Below are 23,346 nucleotides of genomic sequence, written 5' to 3'. Positions count from 1 at the left end.
GCTAAACTGGCTGGTTGAGAAGCATAGAGGCCGCAATACATGAATGCTTACGACAGCTGACAGAGTATGCGAGTGACGGGAACACGCGTAACGAAAATGGGGAACCTGGAAGTGCATGTCAGTGTATATGTGGTGTGTGGTCTCTTCCACTCTACGCGCTTAAAGGGAGATGTTATCGCAGAACAGAATGAGAGACCGTTGATGATGGTTGTGGTCGATCTACTGGCCAATAGGTAAATTGGTAAATGGTAAGTTAGATGGTGATAGACGCCGACGACGAAGGAGATGTGAAGATATGATCGATCAGCGCACCGCCCAGCAACAGCCCTAGCACATCAAAAACTTCCACTAGCAGTGCTCGCAAATGTTCATTGGTGCCATTTGGTAGGGTTGACTTGATTGTTTACGTACAACCAAGTTCCCCTGCCTTGGTTGGCCAATAGCCGACATCGGTTCGGCAAGCGTGAAGTCTGCGTGACCAGTAGCTTCTGTAACTGCCCTAGATGCTGAGGGAGCAATGGTAACTAACAATGGGCAATAAGATAGTGGACAGCTAGCTCCAAATCTAATCAAGTCTATCGCCGTAATTCAGTGCACCTGCTTCTTTACTTTATGTAGGAGATGGAAGAATGTTATATGGAGAAAGATGAGGCAGAACTTGTTCTACTCATTGGTTCATCGTTCGTTTGCTAGCCTACTTACACGTAGACATACATACTCACTAGAAACACATCTGATCGTCTGATGAGTCGAACTAAGCCACAGACAGCCCCACGGACACGAACGGATGGATAAGGGGCCGGAACACTTGACGTTTCTTCCGTTTTCAGCAGTACTGTAAGTGCAGGAACTTCGAAGATGAAGACGACAGGAGCAAATCAGCCATTGTTTTATATAAGCTAGTTTACCTTTGAACAAACGGGGCATGCCTAATTTTTGGACCAGGACGAAACAGCTACTATTTCCAAACATGGCTCCTATTCCTGCTCCTTTCCTTTGCTGAGGTACAGCAGCGCACTCAAGTGCCTATAGCCGTCATGCCAAACAAACGGTGACAGTGGGTGTATGTATCTGCGTCCGTACAAACTCTCCGTAGCCACCCAAGCCCTCGCGGCTCCAGAAGTTTTTGAGCTAGCTTGCCTGGCCGCCTTCGCCGGTTGTCCAGGGTTGCTGACGCTGACAAGTAGGCACAGCGTATATCGAGAAACAGCAGCAACCCCATTATCTTGAGCTTGCCTACCGCTTGATGACGCCTGTGAACCGAGCCATATGTACAATGGGCAACGCGGAACGAGCATCCACTAGCGGCAGGCAGCCACCTTTATTATTAGCGAATCCCATGCCCGCTTCCCTGTCTGCCTGTTTCCTCGCAAAAGTACCAGCACGTAACGTATAGCAAAGCTCCATCATAGCAGCGGAATATAGCGGCTTAGCCATCCTTTGCCATTGCCCAGCTGCCTGCCTCTCTGTCCTATACTGTACTGCCTCGTTATTATACAGTAGACAAGCGCATAGCCTCATTGCCCTATGTGGCTGTTACTCAAGAGCTACCTACCAGCTACCTCCTGCTTTCCACACGTGGACGTACTTCCATAGAATACGTTCATACAGGCACATTTAGTACACACTCCATAACAACGTTTACGGCAATAGCGGTCATGACAGCGTCGGTGACTCTGTATGACGGCGATGCCACGATGGTATTATGTAGGACATGCTGGCGCAACGATATTATACAGCTACATGAAGGCTGTGAAGAGTACACGACTGGAATTCGGCAAAGGTGAGACGGTAACTGGCGAAGTGATAGAGGTGGTAACAACAACACGGGCCAAGCGACCGCCGGGGATGGGCTTGGGGAGATAACAAAGCGCAGTAGAACTTTTGAGGCGACCTGGCTGTAAGTTAGGGAACATGCAAAGGTAGATTATGTCGTCGCTGTGTATCACCACAACGTTTTTGTGTCGTCATCGTGAAAACGTCGTGCCCTTCGGCCATGCGAATGAATGAGTGTCGAACGAACGAAATTGTGGAATACCTAGCGCTCAAGGCCGAAACCAGTGTTATTTGCTATTCATTTGTCGTTCGTTTTCTTTTTCCCAATGCGACCGCGTAGCACCGTTGCACTGTTTGCCACTTGCCGTTCGTTTTACCGTATTTCAGAACACATTGCCTTCACATACCATTGCTTTAACTACTATGCCGTTCGTTTTACCGTATTTCAGAACACATTGCCTTCACATACCATTGCTTTAACTACTATGCCCATACAGTTACTTATTTACTATGGCAAAGACACACCGAGAAGGGTTCTCGTTAAGGAGGAGTACGTCACTATATCAGTGCCCGCAAATTGCCTAGCGATGTGTTTATCTGGTAGATATATGGAAAATACGAGAATGTTTAAGGACATAAAAAAAAGGACTTCATAGACGTAAATGATTTTTATATCACGCGTATGTATGCGTTACGTCATATGCCGTACAATATATATATATATATATTTGAGTATTTCTTTGTTTACAAGGCTGTGCTCAATCTTACGGCAGTATGACGGCTATTTAATAAATGAAGTTCGGCGTTAGTGGCTTCGCTTTTTCTTAGACATTTCTTGCATGTACGTCGTTATGCTTTTCTTGTCGTCGAGACTTTTTCTAAACAGACAATAAAATTTCCGCTCTGTGTAACCTTCGTGTTAGACTATCTCCATTGCCGTCGTTTTCTACGACACTTTCAGTTTTGGGGGTTGTTATATCAAGGTATTTCACATAGATGACATGACACAGAAACAAACGACCGTTTGCCACGGCCGCAGTCCTGCCAACAGGCAGTACAATGCCATAAGCACTTGCGACTCGATCTGCAGCGGCCCACTAACTCCACCAATCCCGTCCCTATTTTCCGTCCGACTTTGCCCCACCCCATTTTTGTTCTCGTGCTTCAGCGAACAACGTCAAGTAGGTTAGGTTGAATTTGTTAGTGTGTCCTTGGAGTGGGTGTCTTGTTTGCTATTTATGAGGACTCAGAATAAACGCGAGCGGACGGGCAAGTCGACACTGACAACATCGCCAACATGGACGGCGGGTTACGGCATTCTACCCTCCTGCTGCAAACCGAAAGCTGTAACACTGTAACTTTACAGCACTTGGTAATGGTCTGTGGTATGATACTGAGAAAGGCGTGACTGCATTCGTGCGATGGAACCACTTGCTGCTTCTTACTTGGTACAACATTGTACATTGTGAGCGCTAACTTCGGAAAAGAGGCTTGAAACTCGATTTACTTAAAATAGGTTTTTCGCCAAGGACTTTCAAGCCGACTTGCTCACAGATTCTCCCTTTGTCCGAGAGCTCACCTCAGATGCGAAATTACAGCTGGATGCTAAAGGTTAGGTGGGTCATACATACAGCAGGACACAATTTTTACACGATACGAGAAGGCAGCCTTATCGCGTTCTTCTCTAAGCATACAACTCCATGCTCCTGCACACAAGAACGTAGTTGATCACGTAATGAGTAATCATATGAAAATAAATATGGTCATAAGGCGTACACGCTGCCCGTCGCAAATGCTAGGTGTTGTACAGGCTCGATCTCTACTAGGCCTTTATTTACAACCTTGTCGTACAGATCTTGTTGGGAAAGTTTGCGGCGAGAAAAGATACCTCGGAGATCCCTGGATTGTTTGATAAACTATTAATAATATTTATACAAATCTATAGCACACGAGAAAGTGCTATACGAAACAACAACGAGGTGCACACAATAGCCAGAAGCGACAAGCGCAAGGATTAAAGAGGGAGAGAGAGAGACCGAGAGAAAGAGAGAGGGAGAGATATTGTGGCCATCGAACGAAAAGTCAATCTAACTTATCCGGCATGCAGTTCAAAACCATGTGAAGAACAGGAAAAGAAAAACAGGGACTGTGTCCTCGTAGTCGAGAGTAAACGAAGCGCAACGATATCTCGCCAGATGACAGCCAGAATAATTGCAGGCGACATTTTAAAATGAGACAGAATTTGTTCTGACAAGTAGCAGGCGGCAGTTAACGGTGGTTCTCTGATGGCCAGTTCCCTTTCGACCCCTATTTTGCAATTTTTGATAAGTTCAAACACGGTGCCCTATATTGTCTTCCTGTCCGTATACCCGATCGTGTTTCAGACAAAACGCTCTCCCATGCCTTAAAGCCAAAAACAGCTGGAAGACGCTGTCGGTCGCCATTATCTTTTCGTTCTTAGACGTCTCTTGTCCCTACTGCTTTCTTTTTTGTCGTCTTCTTCGAGAACGGTTGCTCCCGTGGGACGATGGAGAAAAGCTTTGCCTGAAGTCCGGAAAAAGGTCGAGAAACTGCGTAGCCGTGCAGCCGATAGGGAACCGGTGGAAAAACGAGACACCTCTTGCCGGCAGTAACAGTAAGCTGGGAGTAAGTTATGACCCGGTCTAGTCGACTTGAACTTGGTGACACAGCTAAGCTCCGTTCGAACCGTTTGGAAAGAAGAAAGAACGAAGCGGCGCACAGAGGAGAATTCTGAGGTGTTCGGGGCTAACGCTTCTGTGTCTCTCTCGGCAGCAGATGGCGTTTGGCACGTGGGTCAAAGCGTGTTTGACCCAGCAGACTCATGTGGGTGTGACTGAGAGAACTGGATCTGCGATGGCACTAGAAGATTCTTAGGGCAAAGGCGATTCAGCTGGCTAGAGGTCAGAGTGTGAAATTCGTCAAGTAAGTAAAAATAACTATTACTTTTTTCACTGCTACTATTACAGGCTGTCTCCCGAATCGTGCGGACAAAGGAAACAATGGACATTGAAAAATGGATATGGGTAGACTTCGAAATTGCAAAGCTTGAGTGTCGTGTAATAAATAGGTACTACTCGTTTTCCGTACGGTAAATGGTTGAAATGTTCTAAGACACAAAAAACCTGGAAGAAACATACTCAATTTTGTATACGCATTTAAAAGAATCTCAATTGTAATGTGGGTGCTTGGAACAACTGCCAACTGGTACTACCTTGTCTGCAAGTTAGTTATTAATAATAAGTGGATACAACGGTGGCCATCAATAGAAATGGTTACATAACAGTGTTGAGATAATTGCCGGAGGTGCCCCAGCCCTGCCGAAATATCGACCTCACCGAGGACTTGATAGCAATATCGAATGATTTTTGTAGCAGCTTTGTTTTTCGCACTAGTCATTTTTAACTTCAAAGATACCAATAAAGTGCTTTTCATCTGTTCATTGTGTCAACGATCACCCCGGGGTAACCTCATGAGACTTTTGGCACCAGTAAACCATCAGTTGCAGCGTGACATTATCAGATGCCAAAGTACCAAAATTGTATAGAAAAAAGGAGACACGTTTATTAAGCATCATTGACCACCACTCAGTAATTTATACCGGTCGTATTGCAAAAATACATGCCAGCGCGAAGATTGTACATATGAAGTCGCATAACTGCAACGTCACGATAAAGTTTCTACAAAAACTATGCGTTCAATGAAGTTTTCGCATAGCAACGTCGGCAAAAGACTTTTACCGCGCTGATGCAGCGAGGCAGATGTAAGTGTCTCTAATCTAACTCTACGGCAGAAGTCGCACGGCAAAAACACAGTCATATTTCGTGTGAATGCTACTGGTTGCGTTCCGTGTTTGCCCGTTGTGGTCCCTTGAGAGCCATCTATGACTCGGTACAGCATCTCACTGGCAGTGGCGTCCGTTTTGGTTAGGCAGGCAGACTGCAAACGGCTGTACCGGACTAGTACCGACAGTCAATGTCGCCTGACAATGCCTGAGGTTCGTCGTAGCGCCGCTGGCCCTTGCATTTCCAGTAGTTAGTTAGAAATAGGAATGGAGAACGCACTACATATTTATTGCACGCTGTGTATAGTTGGAGGTTAATTGCTGAAGTGCACGACGCCAGAAATGGCTTTAATTAACGTTTCTACCTAATCTAAAATTTGTATATATAGACGTTTTCAGTTGTGCGGTCTGTGCTGCTATGGAACATTACTGTGGTATGACCACAACTACGAACTGCAGCAGCAATAACCTTTGCGCGTCGCTATCATCAGCCGGAGCGTCTCTCTCGCATGCAGCAGTCTCAAGAACGTTTCCCGTCGCCTCAAGCGACTTGAATGAGACGCTTACAGGACTGCTTAGTGCTCGGCCTTTCTATCCAGAGGAACAGGTCAGTGACAGCTGCACGTCCAGCCTGGATGCTAAAAAGTGAGTGATCTGCAGAGTGACCTAGATCCAAACGCCTGCGGCTCGGGTACGTCTCATGTCAATAGCGAAAACGGCCGAAAGGTCTCAAAAAAAACAATGAAACGGTTAGAAGTGAGAAACCTGACCAGGGCGCAAGGAATGCCAAATTACGACCGACGTACTGCATGTACCACATATATCGATCTGTGTAGGCGTCACAATTGCTTATACTGGCACAATGCACACCGACCACTGGATAGCTAGCTAGCTAGCTAGCTCCTCAATTGGTCTTCAAAATCCTTTATGAATACGTAATTAATGAATAAATGTACGTTAAAGCTCCTAGCCACTGCACGTTGGCGGTGATGATATTTAATGCATGCGTGGCCTATCTAGCGGAGCAGCTAACGACAGCTTGTACCGTAATACGACTACTACTACTACTACTACTATCGCCGTAGCGATATGCAAGCGTAGACGAATTTGCTCTGATAAGGACCCGATTATCACTATGAGCAGGCAGAGGCCAGCTTTCAGGCTTCACGTCATTCTAGGCAGTCGTCTACAGCAGCCGACTGGCGTGTCAACCATTGCAGTCGACCAAACGGCAGCAGACGACAGTGACTGCCTTCTGCACGCACCTACGGTCTATGCCTGTGTGACAGAGTACGCAGCCCAGTCAGCCTAAATGGTTAGGCGAAGGGCTTTGCGTGATGCTGGACATTCTCGGGCTATCAGATGGCGAGATCCCTTCTATGTTGGCCTGAACGACTAGGCAACGTGCTTAAGTTGTAACTCGAGCCGAGTTAGTCCTCTGACGTCGCCGAGTTCTCAATCAAATATACGTGCATATGAACACCAGGAGTAGCATTGGTAGTGGCTAATTATCAACACCGTTACTCGCTGCAATTAATTATTTGTTCTGAATTACGAAACATCCACGAGCATTCGTTGCCATCGTGGCGCCAGTGATGGACACGTTTCGTTATGAGGTAAAATAACATCTGTGTATATTACCCAAACAGCTACAATATTTGTGTATTAGTTTGTCCCCATTTGGGGCAGCACCTTTTCAACTTGTTGCTGACTAGCCAGCGTCGACAGCTACGGCAACATGGTCATCTCTTCTCCCTAAAAAAAGAGACAAACAGTAGGACCTGGCTGGCGTGATGTACATCGTACCATAACACCTTCCCCCGAGAGCCATTTGTTTTTCGGGGACCGCAACTCTTCAACAACGACGGCGAAGGAGGAGAATCTAGGAACATCCAAAAGATCCGACAAGCAGGTAAATCGACTCCCTTACCTAGCAAAAAAGTAGAAAGCAGCTAGAAAGATAAGTGGTTGTGGTGATGCGGCCGAAGTAGTTGGATACGATCCCTACTTCCGGGATGCCTTGCACATCCAGTTGGAGTTGCTAGTCCTACCAATATAACGGCCATCGTCAGCCCATATTAAAACGCATGCACGAGTAGAGACCTGATGTCTCCCCATCCATATTTTGCCCCACGAGTTATGGTCATCGATGTTGAAGAACAAGAAAATGGGCTAAAGGGAAAGATAAACGAGAACGAAGTAACGGGCTGAGAGAGAGAAATACGGAGACGGGGAAGGCCGAAAGAAAAACAGAGAGAGGGAAATGGAAACAGAGAGAGGGAAGCGCACAACCACGAAAATCAGATGGGACAGGATGGGCAATGTCGCTTCATGCGCGATAATGACACCCGCTACCAGCTGATAGCCCAGATATCGTGCATCACTGAACTGGCTGTCCGATGTTAGCTGTTAGTTGGTAGCCTTTATGCTGCCGCCGGTTGTGCCGCTTCTAGATAACCGTAACAGCTTACAAGCTGGCTAACATTAGTTTGGAGAGTGTGTTAGAGCATATGACTTAGCCAAGGCTTAGTGGCCTGCATGGCGAGTATCATATAGTAACAACAAGTTTACCAAGGTTGCTTGTGGCAATACACTTCTATTCTTGGCATAAGGCCATCACCAGGCTATATTTACGTATGCTACAACATATACAATAACTAGTACGGGCCGGTTAGATGCTTGATTACAGAGACTGAGAAGGAGAAGAACGAAATTAATATATATATATACTGTACATCATATACACGATATAGATGTACCTTCCAAAACAGTAGCAAAAGCTTCACTAACACCTACTTAATACTATAGTGCGGAACATCTTTGACAATATGTGTTCATGTTGTGTGCTTCGAAAGATGACATGTATGTTTTGGTACTGACTGTCACCGGGCTAAATAGAGAGGTTAAACTTACCGTTGCAGACATACTTCATGTTTTAACCCTTTATATAGTGCGCCCTTTTTCACAACGAGCACAATTCAATGACTTCGATTCTATGAAGGATCTGCATATTAAAACGTACGAATCTAAGCATTAAGAGCCTTCACTTGAATCAGCCGAGCGTCAGCGTCATCCTCGATTCCGCCGCGTCCCGTTCGTTGTCCACGGCTATCCGGGCGGCAAAGAGTATTCGTACGATGTCGTCGAGACTCCCTCAACAGAGAACTCATCTTTGCGAAAGCGTGTCGTCGTACAACACTATAGGCCGCCCTTTCCCATATAGGTCCAACATGGAAACTTCGTCATGCCGCTACTGTTGCTACTTTCGCTTCTATTGGCCATACAAATGCTAATGTGTCATAGTCATTCAAAAATATCCCTGGCCTTCTCCGCCATCGTTGATAGTAGAAGCATCGTCAGTGGCGCATCCTTTCACTGGATGAGTCTCCATCTTTTGCTCTGAATGGCGCACGAGAAGATGAGCGTTGCGTCGCCTCGTAGCGCTATAGCATACAGCTGCGACAAATACAGCGGCAGCAATCGCAACCGAAGACAAACCCCCTATTGAATAGATATTGTCGTAATGCGGTCATCATCACCGCCGGCTCCACCATCCCTACCGTCAACGTGAAGACTGTAACAGCAAACAGGCAACTGTAGTGCCAATATGTATGTACAGAATACCCCATAGGTATACTTGATGCAAAATATTATACGGATAGCACATGTATTGTAGAGGAATAGGATACATTAATTTTCACAGTAGACGTAGAGATAGAATGAGGTTATACAAGGAATTTAATTATAAGGTCGGTTAAACCAGAGCGACTCCCGTACGCTTCCTACAGCTTTAGCTGACAGGAAATGATACAATTTCTGGAGAGTCCCGAACAAACCATATGTTAAAAAAAGCTCTATGTCAAAGCGCCTCTACAACTATAATAATTAACCAACCGTAATAAAATGTCAACACTGAGTTTGGCCAATACGTCAACATACGGCAACAGAAGAGCGATCGACTAACAACGTCCGGTGACTGCTGACTGCCGGAGTTTCTATGAAAAAACCTAAAAACAATTCCCCGTTCTTGGGAACCACCAAGAGAGACCAAGTAGAATTGACATCGGCGCTACTTTTTCTAGCTGCTTTATATAGAAAACAATTGGCGAACGACCGATGGCGAGAACAATGCAAAAACGGAGTCGCTTCATTGCCGTAGCGGTGTCTTTCCTCGGCTCAGTTGTCGAACAAAGCAAAGCAGAAGTGTACGGCTATCGCGTCTTTGCAGCTGAAGCCACCCGTTCGTTGTCAATGGACCACGGGGGTCACCATCAATTTATCTTGGTGGGGACAAGGAGGAAAGAAGGAGCTACTTGTGGGCCCAGTCTGTCTACCCGCTCGTTCTCTGTTACTTAAAGGCAATCGCTAGCACGACCAGATAAAGTACGACGGGCAGAAAGACATCTTCCCACGATGCAGTAGACACGAAGCAGAAGAGAATATCCAGCGTTCGTGTCACAACGACGCCATTTTTGTAGATACGTTGAGTTGCGTCACTATCGAATGGTCGAGTCTCTATAATTTCTCAAGCTACTGTAGTCAAGGCGTATGAAGCTACAACGTAGCATTGTACGCCCTTCTGCGCAAGCACATTCTATTACAGAGCATTCTCATTTCGCACCACGGTGTACCCACACGCATATATATACGTATAACCACAAAGAAGCATTTACCGTCTTAAGCCAAAATTAAAGAAACTATTTTTCCTATTGCAAAATAATATTACTTAACTAAATATGCGCCGTCTTGATCGATGGATTTCCGCCGCTTTTATGGTAACATCATAACTCCATCATTCGAAAACCGTTGTGTTGTCTGGATAAAGAACTGTGCTAAGTAGATTTCCCATTCAAGCTAACTAGTCACTTTATTGAGGGAGTTTTTGCAGAAACGGAAATAGATCATAGTCTGATGGTGCAAAATCTGACTTCTGCGGGTGATGTATTAAAATTTCCTGTTCAAATAACATTAACTTCTCCAGTGGCTGGCCGACTAATACAAGGAGCATCGAAAAAAAAAGACAGAACCATCTTTAGGCCGCCTCTTCCTTGATCATAATTTTTTATGCATCTATTAAAAAGACTAGGCTAAAGACAAACGGCCTATTCTTATTTTTTACGGCCAGTGATGGTCGCTAGATCAACAAAAAAAAGATTGCCTTTAAAAAAAATCATCTAATAATTACATTATGACCATGCTCAGCACATCTGCCTATCAGTCACAAGCAGTTTTAGACCTTGGCTTTGTTGATGCTACGTTCGCTGCCCGAACGGCTGGTGCAAAGCATCTAACATATGGACACTGTTCAATACTCGGTTACGTAAATCTTGATTGTCTCAGATACCTATCCCGGGCATGTATTGCAGAATAAATGCCATATGTGTTTGACACTAGCAAAGCTTAGGTAATACCATCATGCAAAGTGTTCGTTTCCTAGATAATCCGGGAAAGCCGTTTAGACAGCTTGTAAAGCGTCTGCACCTACGATTTTATGTTTTAGGACGGTAAGTTACGAGTCTGTCTATAATCGGTAGCAGGCGTTTAATACGCTACGCATGGTTGTAATGTCATTATTACAACGTATTTGGTAAATTCTTACGAGCACAATTATTTTCGCGCATCGAAATCACCATCATCACTAACTGACAACAAGAAGGAAGCCAGCAGCTCAGTCTGTTTCCAGACAAGTCTTGTTAATGAGCGTCATTCGCAGTGAATGTGGCGACCGCTTGCTCGTTGGGCTGCAGAATATGCGTTTTGCGCTTTGGCTGCCTGCTTGCTTGCCCCTGCCCTTTCATCATCCGTATGCTCCCTACATCTGTTCTCCTACTATTGCACTGCACAATCGCGTTCCCCTCTGTCCTCCCTTGCTGGCTTTCTGTGCTAACACAGTCTGTCTCTCTGTCCATTGCCGGCTGTGGCCGCCGCCGCCACTGCTACTGCCTCGTCTGGCAGCTCGAACCGAAAGGAACATCCATAGCTGGAGCTCGGCTTGGAGCATCCGGAGTCACTCTGGCAGCGGCGAGGGTGCAGCAGTGCTGGAAGCGTAGTAGGAACCCAAATCGAATTAGCCCTCCTGTCACTCGCAGCCGCAACGAACGGGACGGAGGATAACGCGTCCGTGGCACCATTACTCGCTGCCTCGCTCGAGTGAGAGTCTGTGCAGTACTGCTCAGGCCGCCGTTTCTGCCTATGCCAGCTTCCCGGCCCGTCCTCAACTTAGCGAGCCTGTCTGCCCGTTTGTCCGATGCAGAACTGCCTCTCGGGTGGCCTGCCGGTCCGACGACGGTGCCGGGTACTGGATGCTCCCGCTGCTGCAATGTAGCTGAGTCCCGGCCGCTAGTCGTCTGTGATGGGAAGAACTGAGCGACTGAAGAACTGAGCCTTCGCTGGGTGTAAAAAGAAGCACGCGCTTGTTTTTAGCCGCACAAACGAGCAGTTACCGCAAAAGCAATGCTGCGTGCTGTCAAGCATTTTGGCCGGCTAAAACGACGACCAAGGCATACCTTACCCATTGCCTCTGCCTTCGCTCACTTCAGTTTGTTCTCTACCGACCGTTTTCTCGTACAGAGGAAAGGACCGGTGGCAGCCTCTTGAGTGGCGTGGTGAAACCGGTGAATGCGGCCAGAATAGAGCCCTATATATTGTACTCTAGCGAGTTGGTTGCCAAACGATGCGGCCTGCCACTGTCCAATCGCCAGTTCTTCTTTAGGGGATGACTTGTATACTATGTGGCATGCACAACAACAAACTCATACGCTCGGTTGCCCTGAGACTGTAAACGCGCATTTTGCTAGCGGCCATGCAGGTGGAAGCTGTAATATTTCTCGCTGGTTGAACAAAAGCCGAACGCGCATTCATGTCCGGCGGACAACTCAGGGTCTGCCAATTAGCGCAGAATTACTCGATAACATAAAATAACACCGTCAGTCATCAAACAGTACGTATTCCTAACAGAATACAGCACTTGCTTCAATCTATGCGTATATGTGAGAATCGAACCTTGCCGGTTCCGACTCGCCTCATGTATGACCATGTTAGAAAAATAGAAATATTCCATTCTCACGCGTTCACTTACTCATATATGTCGAGAAATCTATAAATAAATCTACGCAAGCACATCTTCGAAAGCTGCTGGTGTCGCTAGTTGTTCTGACAGTAAAGATACCTTTCCATATATATGTCGTGTGTACGTGTATGTGATGCAGAAAAGGTATGCTCGTTTATGTCCTTTTTCGCCGAATCGATTGGGTTCCGTGATGTTGTCTAACCTAATCGGGCTGTTTTGTTGTGCTGTATTCTGCATCGCGTGCTCAGTGGCTATCACAATCTCTCAAGCCCTGCCGCAGCGATGCCCTTCGTAGCCCGTTAGCTGCCACTGTGCTTCGGCTGGGCCAAAAAACAAGGGGTCGAAGGGGTACAACGGGAGCAGCAAAGGGAGAGGGGGTTGTTAGGACTTCGTTAGTTTCCTTTTCTCCCTCCTCCTTTAGCATCGTCGTCATCCTCGTTGAATCCGTGTAGAACAGAATGGTGTAGAGCTAGTTTGTTTCATTTGCTCCGTCTCCCTTTCCACCAGCCCCGCCTACAACCCCTTTTTACCCTACTATCATGGTCGCTAGCTATGCGCCCTTCGCTGCTCGCAGTCAGCAACCCGCTGCTTACCTAACCTCCGCTTCCCTATCAGCCGTGCCTAGGCTAAGTATGTCAACATATCATCTCAAAACGAAAACAAAGAAACGAAACAGAAGGAAGGCGGTCGGAGAACAACTTATTCGTACTTTGCGTAGTCGCTGACTCGATTTTGTCACGGAATTTCTATTTTGCTCACTTACTCTTTTCTCTGTTTTTTTCTTTGTTATCTGACTTTTTTTAACTTTTTTTTGATCTTGCTTTCATCCGCTTCTAAGTTTCTTTGTTTTTTTTTTGTCGGGTTCTTGCTAGTAAGGGTCGGAGTTATTTTTTGCTCGCCACTCAGATTCTCTGCTCGTGTCGTCCTCCGAAGTTTTCGTCCTTCTAGCTCTTTCCATGAAGTGGCCACTGCCTCAGCCATTCCCGTTGCAACAATTGCTGCTTTTGCTTCTGCTGCAATTTCCGTCAGCTGCTAGACTGAATAGAGAGAGAGATAAAAGAAACTAGAGAGACGGGGATCGGTTTGGCAGGCTAACTGTCTACCCTACAAGAACGAACCTTATGGGGGCTTGGTGGAGCGAAATTTGGGGAAAGTAGAAAAATCTTACGGAAAAACAAGACGAAATCTGAGGGAAAGAAATTAAGGGGATGCAAAAAGACAGCTAGAGGGAGAGAGAAAGTACATAGCGGACGCTCAGGCCTCGAATGACAAAGGGTTCGAAAAGAAGTGGGCCTAGTAGAAGAGGGAACTGGCCGTTGTTTGTGCTACTGCTGCGGCAGACAACGTTGAGATTAGAATCTATTAAGATCCCTATCGGTGGCAAGGAACAAGGGAGATCTGGGGAGAAACCCGCGACCAATCTAGCCGCCTTCCGCTCGCTCGCCTGCGGCTCGTCGTCGTCGAAGCCGTCTTTGCCGCACACAGCTGGTATGAGCGGCAGACCGGTGGTGCTTCGATTTTGCAATGGTTTTCGATAAGGAACGGAGGTAGATTTGGTCGATCCCGGGCAGGCGTTTCTGCTAGCGCCACCCCCTTGGCGGATCCTTTTCGTTTGCACTACTTTGTCTCGCCCTTCTTCCTCGTTCCTTCCCAGCCTCTGCCTATTTGCTGCCGATTTTCTTCTCCTTTCCAAGCTTCTCTCTTGAAACGCAGCAGCAGTCGAATGGTCGCTGATCGCAATGGACAGTCGGTACAGTTCGGTGAAACTGGGTTAAACAGTCGGATGGTAGAACAGTCAATCTGTAGAGATCGGAAAGACATCCGATGCTGCTACGATCTCACCCGCTATCAGTGCTCTTACTGGAGTTGCAATGGTAGTGCTCTCTAGGAAAATGATATATTATAACGAGAATCAAAGGCCGATTCAATGCCACCTCACGCCTCGCCTTTCCCAAACAGCAATAGCAGCTCAGCAACTACCCTCTTTTAGATCCTTTGGCTGTTCTGTCTGTTGTTCATCTTACCTCGGTCTCATCCCCCCACTTCAATGTAGTGATTTCAAAGAACAAAGAAAGACACCACCGGGACAAAGTCCACCATTTGGAGAGTTGCCTGACTGAAGCGGCCCTCGGGAAGACACAGAGTGCTCCTTCCGCAACGTCCACTCTCGCCGCGTCCATCGAAGGGTGCTGCTGTCGGCGTGCGACGAAAGTATCGAGATGGAGAGGATGAAAGGCTGCTACATGTAGGTATCACGCCCCATCTGGGCCCGCTGTGTCGGCTCCTGCCGGTCGCCGTATCGTTCCGTTCTTGCCCTACAACAAGCGGCAAGTGTTTTCGAAGAAACAACGCTGCTGACAACAACAACCATACCCTTCCTTGTTCTGCTCCTCCCATTGCTGCTTGACTGCATTTACGAATTGCTCAGAACTGCATCTTTTCTGCCCGTTCTCGCCCTTTCCGGTTCTTACGTGGTTCCTGTGTGGCTTGGTCGCCCGCTGTCTAGCATTATAGAGAAGTGGGCGTTTCTTGCTTGTTCACCGGCTAGCAGCCCTCCTGCTTGCTTTGTATATTGGCTGCAACCATCCTAAACTATGCCTCTCTTCTTTCTTCCGTCGAGTATCTTGTAACGATATCGGCGATCGTTTCGTTGCGCCGGCCTACCGGTGTATATCCGTATGAACGTCTAGGAGGAAAGAGCTCAGCCTAGCTTGAAGATGGAGGTAAACAGCGAGAGCAGCCGAACTATGCAGAAATTAGGAAACATTCTGAATACCTGGATGCCCAAAATCTGGGTCAAATGTCAACTATGGAGCAGACCAACGCAGTGAGCAATTGGAGACACAGTGCACAAAAAAAGCTGCGTCACAGGAGGCCTGTCCCAACCGCCTTAGCCATCATGCTCTAAACGCCAACAACGCATTTTACATCCAAAGCGCCAAGAGTTTCTTGTTTTCCTCACTGCTTGCTGCTCCGATTCAATTATGTGACAATGAATGCGTACTCAATTGTGTGAAGGACGGTGACGACCGCGGTGGCTCACCGGATGAATAGTAGGGTGGGGCGCACGGCCTTGAGGCGTAGCTGTCCCCAAGGTTAGTAGAAGCCATATATATTGGAAAATCAAGCACGTTAAATCCGAAGAGGGAGCGGCGCTTAATCGCAATGGGTAGCCTTGATTGACGAACAAGTCGTTTGAGTGGTAAAAAAATGGTATTACATTTTGACACAATAGCGGCGCAGTAGCAATTTCACCCTATTTGACTTTTTGTGTGTTGCTTGTGAACCTTGGGTGGGTCAAGCGCCGTTATTCAAATGGCTACAGGCAACCGAAGCAGATGCTGTCCTTTGGTAGTGAGATGAGGTATTGTAAGAGGAATGCAGACCACAAAAATCTAGAATAGAGGTACAAGCTATAAGGAAGTTACAGCACATTAAAGGAAGGGTCGCTTCGAATGCAATCATTGTAATGCGTAGACTAGAACCTTACCTCGTAAATGTATCACAAAACTATGTAAATAGTAAGCGTATACGTAGATGTATGTTTATGATTGCGATCCGACGGCTCGGGAGAGCCATCTGATTCAAGTAGTTGTAGTGCACTGGGAAAAAACACGTGAGCGATGAATGTATACTATAAGCAAAAGGTGGCAACAACAACTAGCCCGCCGTAAAGCCACGGGCGAAACGAGATATAATAAGACTGTGACTTGTCACATCACAACCGACGCATTTGAAATCGGGGTACACAACTTTAGTCACTTAGTCGCCATGTAACTGGCTGACGAGGCCTATGGTGTCTAGAACGGTCAGACCAACGTGCACGTCGTAAAGGGAACGCCGAGCCTGTCGAAGCAGCAGAGAGGATAGGAGAAAAGGGTGCGGAGAAGCGCCGTGCAACACGAAATGTATGTGTCGTTTGGTTATCCTGCGCCATTTGCGTAAACCGTCCGTGTTAAACGCGAAAGACGTTATGCTTGTCCGCCAAATAGGATTTCTTTATGCCTTGAAGCGGCCTCGAGAACGATCTGTTGTTCACACGACAATGCTGTACTCTTTTATCGTAGCGTACTGTTCAGCCTATACGACGAGCTCAGTTAGCGACAGGAGCGTAAGCTTTGTAGGAGCATGTCTAAGCAACTAATTTCTGCCTAGTTTTTCAGCGTCCGATTGTCATGTAAGATGCGTGGCGCCAGATCTATAAGCTAAAAGTGCTCTCCCTGTCCCTAAAGGATTCGTTTCAGTAGCTATTGAACGACCCAGAAAGATGCCTTTCGGCCTTTCACGAATATAGAACCAGTAGTAGCATATTTACATTTCCCTAATTACTGCCTAGTGTTGTAAAAGGGACCTAACTAAGGCTTGCTAGGACCTTTGCCTTTGAAATCCTCGTACTCGATTCATCCAAAGATTCTGTTCTCGCTCGAGCTAAAGAAATGCATTGTGATGGATAAATTTCGAAATTACGAAAAAGAAAACGAAATCGGTCGATGCAGAAGGCTCTAGTTGTCGCTGCTGAGTTGCGCCTCTGCCCCTAGGCAACATCAACCCAACCAAAAATTTACTTTGAGACGCTACTTCTTTTCCCGCGCGATGTTATCCCAGCATTGGAACACATATGAGCGATTCTCTTGTGCCGCTGCTGCTTGCACGACCACTACTCAATAAAGCGGGTCTTCGCCGGCTGCCGCGGTGGCTGTGTTGTCAGCTGCCTGTGCAGCTCTATATTTTCGTGCTCTTATTCGTTCGTTGCTTTTTCTGAAAGAGAACTCTCTGAGGAAACGGGGGGCACTGAGAACTGGTAGCGAGTGTCACTATCGATTTCGCATCTTGGCCATACGTTGACGCTGCGAGAGGCGTTCTGCTCTTGTGTCGAAAGGGCTCGATTTGGATAGTCTCTGCCGCAAAGTTAACCAATCTGTACGGCGCAGACACACAAAGACGAAAACAACAAATGATGAGAAGAGAACCTATGAGACTTCCTGCGAAACTCAAAAAGCGGCACATAAACTTGAAGGAATTGCCCACCACCATCCTGCACACCCCTTGAGTACATCAATACTGAAATTTTTTCGATGGGTGTTTCGGTCAAGCTCGATGTAGCGTAATTTACACCAGATTAGATCGCTCTATTATTCTGGTAAAAGAGTTTCATAAAAAATAAGTTTTTTTTTTGCAATTAAAATCTATGAAAGAATTATATTGTGAATTATTACATTGATGCTTGTGATATTTTTGGTGGTGCTTTAACAACCTCAAATTTCTCATCGGTTTCGAATAAATATGATAATACCTAAAACCACAGTGAATATGGAACAAATTGAATAGTGTTTTGCGATCGTGAACAGTACGTCATTTTTAAGAAGAGTGAGCTATTCCGAGAACAAGAGCTATTAAAGAGGTTCGTTTTCTACACACTTACGTCAAAAGCCATTTCACACGCTACGTGTAGTGCTTCTCAACTATCATCCCTGTACTCTAGCCAAGTAAACATAAAATGTCTAAAGTATAGCCATTTCAACTCCATCATGTAAGGACATGTCAAAAACGCTGGGTTTGCGTGATGCCGGTATCGCCGCTCACTGCCTCGGCTGCGGCTGCTGCATATACAGGCTCTTGAAAAGCAGACGGTCTGTCCGTTACTAGTCAACGATATCAGCTATGGCAACTTAAATGAAAGAACCATATTTGGAGCATGCTAAGCACAGCCATAACCCCTGCGACAGCCTACGGCTAGTGTACACGGCATGACGGATGATAGGGACTGGCCATTTTCGGGTTACCACGACAGCAGTTATTTAACACTAATGCGCGAAGCATTGAAGGCTTTGTGAGTCCTTTGCGCTTTATTGAAGAAGGGGTCCTTCTTCATAGGAGTACGTCTCCTCCTTTAAGTTAGGTCGAGCAGCATAATGCCTGCGCGATAATCGGTTATCGTGTCCTTACATTTGGCTTGATGTTTTTTTCTTGTTGCTCACGCCAGCCAAAGAAAATAACTGAAGCAAATTATCGAACCCAACAACAAAATGATTCCACCCGCTTGTTATGTGGATATTCTGTGTCATATTTAGCTCCCTGATATTATCGGCATTTATGCTCAAGCTCGAGTTCGAACTTTTCTTTTTCCGTAATTTTTCACATCTCTTCTCCCTGACGCTAGCTCTCTATGCCCCCCCTTCCCCCACTCGCTCCCGCTTCTGGAAGCAACTCCAGGTGAGCTACTTCCCTGGATAGTGGAAAAAATGGGACGATGTCGCAACAGCTGATAAAATGAGGAAAAACTGCTGGCTTTGTTCCAGTCCCTAGAAAATTATGCAGTACTTGCGATTCAGCAAGTAGTGTGTAGTCAAGCGAAGGAAGTGCAGGGGATCGCGGCGTTTCTTGTTGTAAGGCCGCCGAACAGAATGCCACGCAACAGCAATGGTAAGCGCACGAATGGGGCGATTAGCAGTGGTACAACAGCAGTAGAGATCTGTGTTTGACTGAATAGACCAGAAGTCCCAAGACTGTCAAGAGTGCAGCATTCATTTCCGCCGACACGCCGGCGGCGGCAGGAGACTTCAGTGGCGTCTACTAGCGTCGAAAAGGAATGACGGATACAACTCACTATTACGTGGCACTGCTGCTACTCATCCATTCACTAGAGCGTTAGCAGCACACATTAAATGGGCTGCTGACTATAAGTATGGCCGTAATCTACCAACAACCAACTCCTTCTAGGCGAAAAGCCGCCGTTGACTACCCTCAGACAGCACCAGTGGCAGTAGCAGTCGATAAGTAAATCAATACAGAGATTGAAACGGAGCAGGATCGCGTCCACAGCTAGCGAACAAGCAAATGCCTCCGCCTTCTTCACTAAGCTTCCCAGATGGGAGGAAATACCTAAGAGGATAAGTTTGCTCTGGCGCTCCTGAGAAGGGTATTCCATTAACGGGTAGCAGTGGCCGCTTAATTCTGTGGCCACGGCCGGCCGAAGAAAGCGACCGCTAGCAATGTTGCGATTACAGCTTCCGTTGTAACTCCCATCAGTATACCAGTTCGCCCGTCGGTTGTGCCGTCGTCGACGCAGCCGCCTCGATCTAGACATTCACCGGTTTTCTGCGGTATTCACCGGACGGAGGAAGCCGGGCCAAGAGAAGAATTGGAGCCATACAGAGAGTTCGAGGAATGACCGGTGTAAGGGGAAAACGACAGCACATGGCCGGGACTTACCGCGAAGCAGTGGCCAAATTTGCCTCCTATCTACCTCTTGCAGTAATAGCGCTGCCACCTCCCATTACTATTATTAGCACCGCTGCGGGCACCGCTACTTGTACTTACTCGTAGTAACGTAACGCGCCTACCTGCTCGGGTAGCTGCCTTGTTGTCGGGTCTCCGCCGTTCATAACAAAACGATGCGGTTTCTCTCTATCCACAGAACTGAGGTAACATAGACTACCTGGCGACACTGAAAGTAGAAGCATACGTAGTGGCGATAGGCGCCACTGGTACCCTCACGTCGCTTCAAACACGTTTCCCCATATAGAACTTCTGGTGAGCGCCCCCCAAAGCACCACTTCGTACTAAGTACAGGTAGAAGACAACATACAGTGCGAAACGGCAGTTGGGTAAGTACTGTTTACTTTCTCATTCGTTCTCTGACAGCGTGACGAAACGTACTTGATGTGCCGTTAGATCAGTACTTAGGCGATCCAATTGTATACCGGCATAGTATTTAGCCATTGCATGGCGGAGCATGCATCACAGGCTCTTCACGTCGACAACGATGGCCGTTTGTGAGTCATGAACAGTTACACAGCTTACTTTATTTTTGTGCGGCTGATTCTAGAGACCATCCATCGATATTACCACTGCTAGTGAAGCTGCTATCCCGCCCAACCCAGCCAACTTCTTACTGCTATTGGCCAATAAGCTGGCTAAAAAATGAGCGTTCGACCGTTGAAGCGTTGTGCTCATTGAAATGACTGTCGCCGAATCGACCCGTATACTCCTTCGTTGCACTTGCGTTTCTTTCTCTGCTGCAACGGTGGCTGCTGCTAATAGTGGGATCCAGCGTACTGCTCCTATATGCGGCTCCTGCTAAAAAGGAATGAAGCAATAGCCGATGCTTACTAACCATCACTTACTGTCTATAGAGCGTTTCCCAGAGAGAAGAAAAAGAGGAACTGAACGAACGAACGAAGCCTCGATGGCTTGTGCGTGACTTGCAGTGCCAAACTCCTTTCCTTCCCCGCGCCATCTTCCTTGTTGAATTGTCGTCGTCGTCCTCGTTCGTTCTTCGTCCGTCTCTCCTGCATCCCGTAGCCTCCCACATAGCCAGCTTGCGCCTGTCGTAGCTTGGCCCTATTCTGCCTCATGGTTCGCTCGCGGCCTGCTTGTGCTTAGTGAACCCGGATTTTGAGCCTAAATGGGAGACTTTGGGGTCTGAGAGTTCTTTTAAAGCGGCCCGAACCAAATTCTCAATCGTGTTCAACGTTTTGGCAGCAGCAGTACGCGAGTGAAATCGACTCAAGCCCAGCTTGGCTGTCGTAGACTGCCCATCCGGCAGTCCTCTAAGGCGTTAAACGAATGGTACGCTTCCCTCTTTCCGCTAGCCGACCAGCCGGGGTCGTTGCCCTAAAATTATAGTGGGCCCGCTATGGAATCAGTGCCATGTTTAGCACACTGCTTGGCACGCTTAGCACGCTTGAACCAGCTTTTAGATGATAAAACTAAGTCCCCCTGTAAAGCCCCTATCTAATGGTCTATTCTTCGCCTCCTCCCGCATCGCCGTTTCTAGCCGCCTCAATCCAGTTTGCCCATAAAAAGCTGCCGTGCAAACGAACGAGTAAAAATGAAGCTGACGAAGGCAGAAAGAAAGTTATTGGAGAGAATATAGCCTAGTCTTGCTTGTGACATAATGTTAACTCCGTCGTCGACTGTAAGCTGTTGCCAAGTTAAGCAGTAATAAATCTCTTAGCAAGTTAAAATGGTATATTAACCGAAAAAGCATGCATAGACCTTGGAGACATAACTTAACATAAAAAGAAATACGTTCGAACAAAATACAAATTAACTTGTGATTTAGCTTACTGCGTTAGGATAGCATGCTGTGACTTACTGACATCTTCAGCTACTACAAAGTCGAGCTTGAGTCCGATTGCAGAAGAAGGCAATGAGTGACACTATTCTTGTTCGTAAGATATTCGTTTGCAAAAAGGGCAACGATGTGCCCTTACACTTACATACTCGAGACGGAATAGGCAGTCATATTGTACAGGATGAAGTGTTTGAAGTATGTATTTTTCATAGAAGATTATTTTTTGTGCATGGCAAGCAAATAAAATGTTGCGTGTTTTCACTGACTTACCCTAACTGATACAACCGATTCCAGCCGATAGCTACAAGTAACGAAAGGCCCATACTAGGTAGATAAAGGACACGTTCAGCAACGACGAAGCCAATGGGGAAGAACAAATTAGATGCTGGCAAATAAGGTAACGCCACTAACGTCAATGCCTGCAAACAACGAAACGATTTCGAGTGGTTTGGAAAACTGTGGGGTAACCGAAAACAACGTATGACAGAAATGTGTCGATTTAATTAATGTTTCATTGTGAACCCTTTTTAGTAGGTTCGTTGAATATTTGCAAAAGCTATGTATTTAGAAACCAGTCATTAAAAAGTACGAGTCGACCGAGCCAAGAGACGAAAAAGAAACTTCAATTTTAAAGAACAAACAAACTGCACAGAGACTCACCATTCCGATGGCTGGCTGGTCCCTGCAATTATTAATGACATGACGTACGGCGAAGGCAAGAAAGGCGTATGCCCCAATGGTGAGCAGGTTGCGAGCGTCGAGAATTGACGTCACCGGTGGCACACTGCCCGACGTCCAATCGCACGCTAACTGATTTGGGTAAAGAAACAGCGCGCCATTTAACGCTGTTAGGTAGTGATAAGTCAGTTGTTTGATGAGTAATCCCATTGTTGATACTGGATTATCCAAACTGCACATAACCCGGAGACAAGCCACAGCGCAAGCGAGCACAAAATAAGTGGTGTTAGTTTTTGTATAATGATGGTGACATTATTGTTTCTCCTCTGAATCGGTAAAACAGCTAAAATATGCTATTTGTTCCCTTGCATCATACGATAGCCATACCCGTTACGTTCGTATTCTACAACAGACCTGCTGAATGTGGGAAGGTGACGACCCATAATCGATATCCGGAACGCCAACAAGGCAATAGCTGTTGACAGCAGTCCTGCGCACCTCTTGAATGCTACCAGATGCCAGCTATAGAAACGGCAGCCATTTTGATAAGTCCGCAAAGTCTGATACACACAACAAACCCCTGAGGTGGTAATGCAAAACAAGCAGCGAAGAAAAAGCACATATAAGTGAGAGAACATCCGGCCCACGAGCACAGACAAATTCTAGGAACCATCGGATAAACACACGCACACAATTATCCCTGGTAGAGAAAGGGAAGAAATAGGATACTACTCAGTTAGCCCCTCTATGATACATGGATAAATCTCCCTTCTTGTTTCTTAGGTATGCCAGAGTTATATTTTCCTATTTCCTACTACAAACATATGCATAGCCATGATTAGTTACGTGACGACGTCTTTGCGCCGCGATCCCAGAGGGCGAGTTCACTGAGCTAAATCTACGGACGTTAAGAGTGGTTTAAGCCAGCCGCACCTCAAGTCA

The 23,346-nt window shown here is 46.6% G+C and overlaps 1 protein-coding gene across 13 annotated transcripts in view; it reads right to left on the bottom strand.

Moving 5' to 3' along the window:
* The window catches only part of LOC111247121 (protein O-mannosyl-transferase TMTC3-like), a 196,258-nt gene that overhangs the window by 39,664 nt on the left and 133,248 nt on the right, over positions 1 to 23,346 (bottom strand). For all 13 annotated transcript variants that reach the window (XM_022797713.2, XM_086973664.1, XM_086977360.1 and 10 more), the window contains 3 exons: positions 22,819 to 22,984; positions 22,387 to 22,636; positions 21,997 to 22,145 (listed from right to left, as the gene is read on the bottom strand). In XM_022797713.2, the coding sequence (XP_022653448.1) occupies positions 21,997 to 22,145; positions 22,387 to 22,636; positions 22,819 to 22,984 (565 nt within the window). The remainder of the gene's footprint in view (positions 1 to 21,996; positions 22,146 to 22,386; positions 22,637 to 22,818; positions 22,985 to 23,346) is intronic.

This window comes from Varroa destructor, unplaced genomic scaffold (assembly GCF_002443255.2).
Source record: "Varroa destructor unplaced genomic scaffold, Vdes_3.0 BEIS01000001.1, whole genome shotgun sequence".
Classification (NCBI taxonomy): domain Eukaryota; kingdom Metazoa; phylum Arthropoda; class Arachnida; order Mesostigmata; family Varroidae; genus Varroa; species Varroa destructor.
Note: the sequence above shows the minus strand (reverse complement) of the source record. Positions and strands in the feature narration are given on the sequence as shown.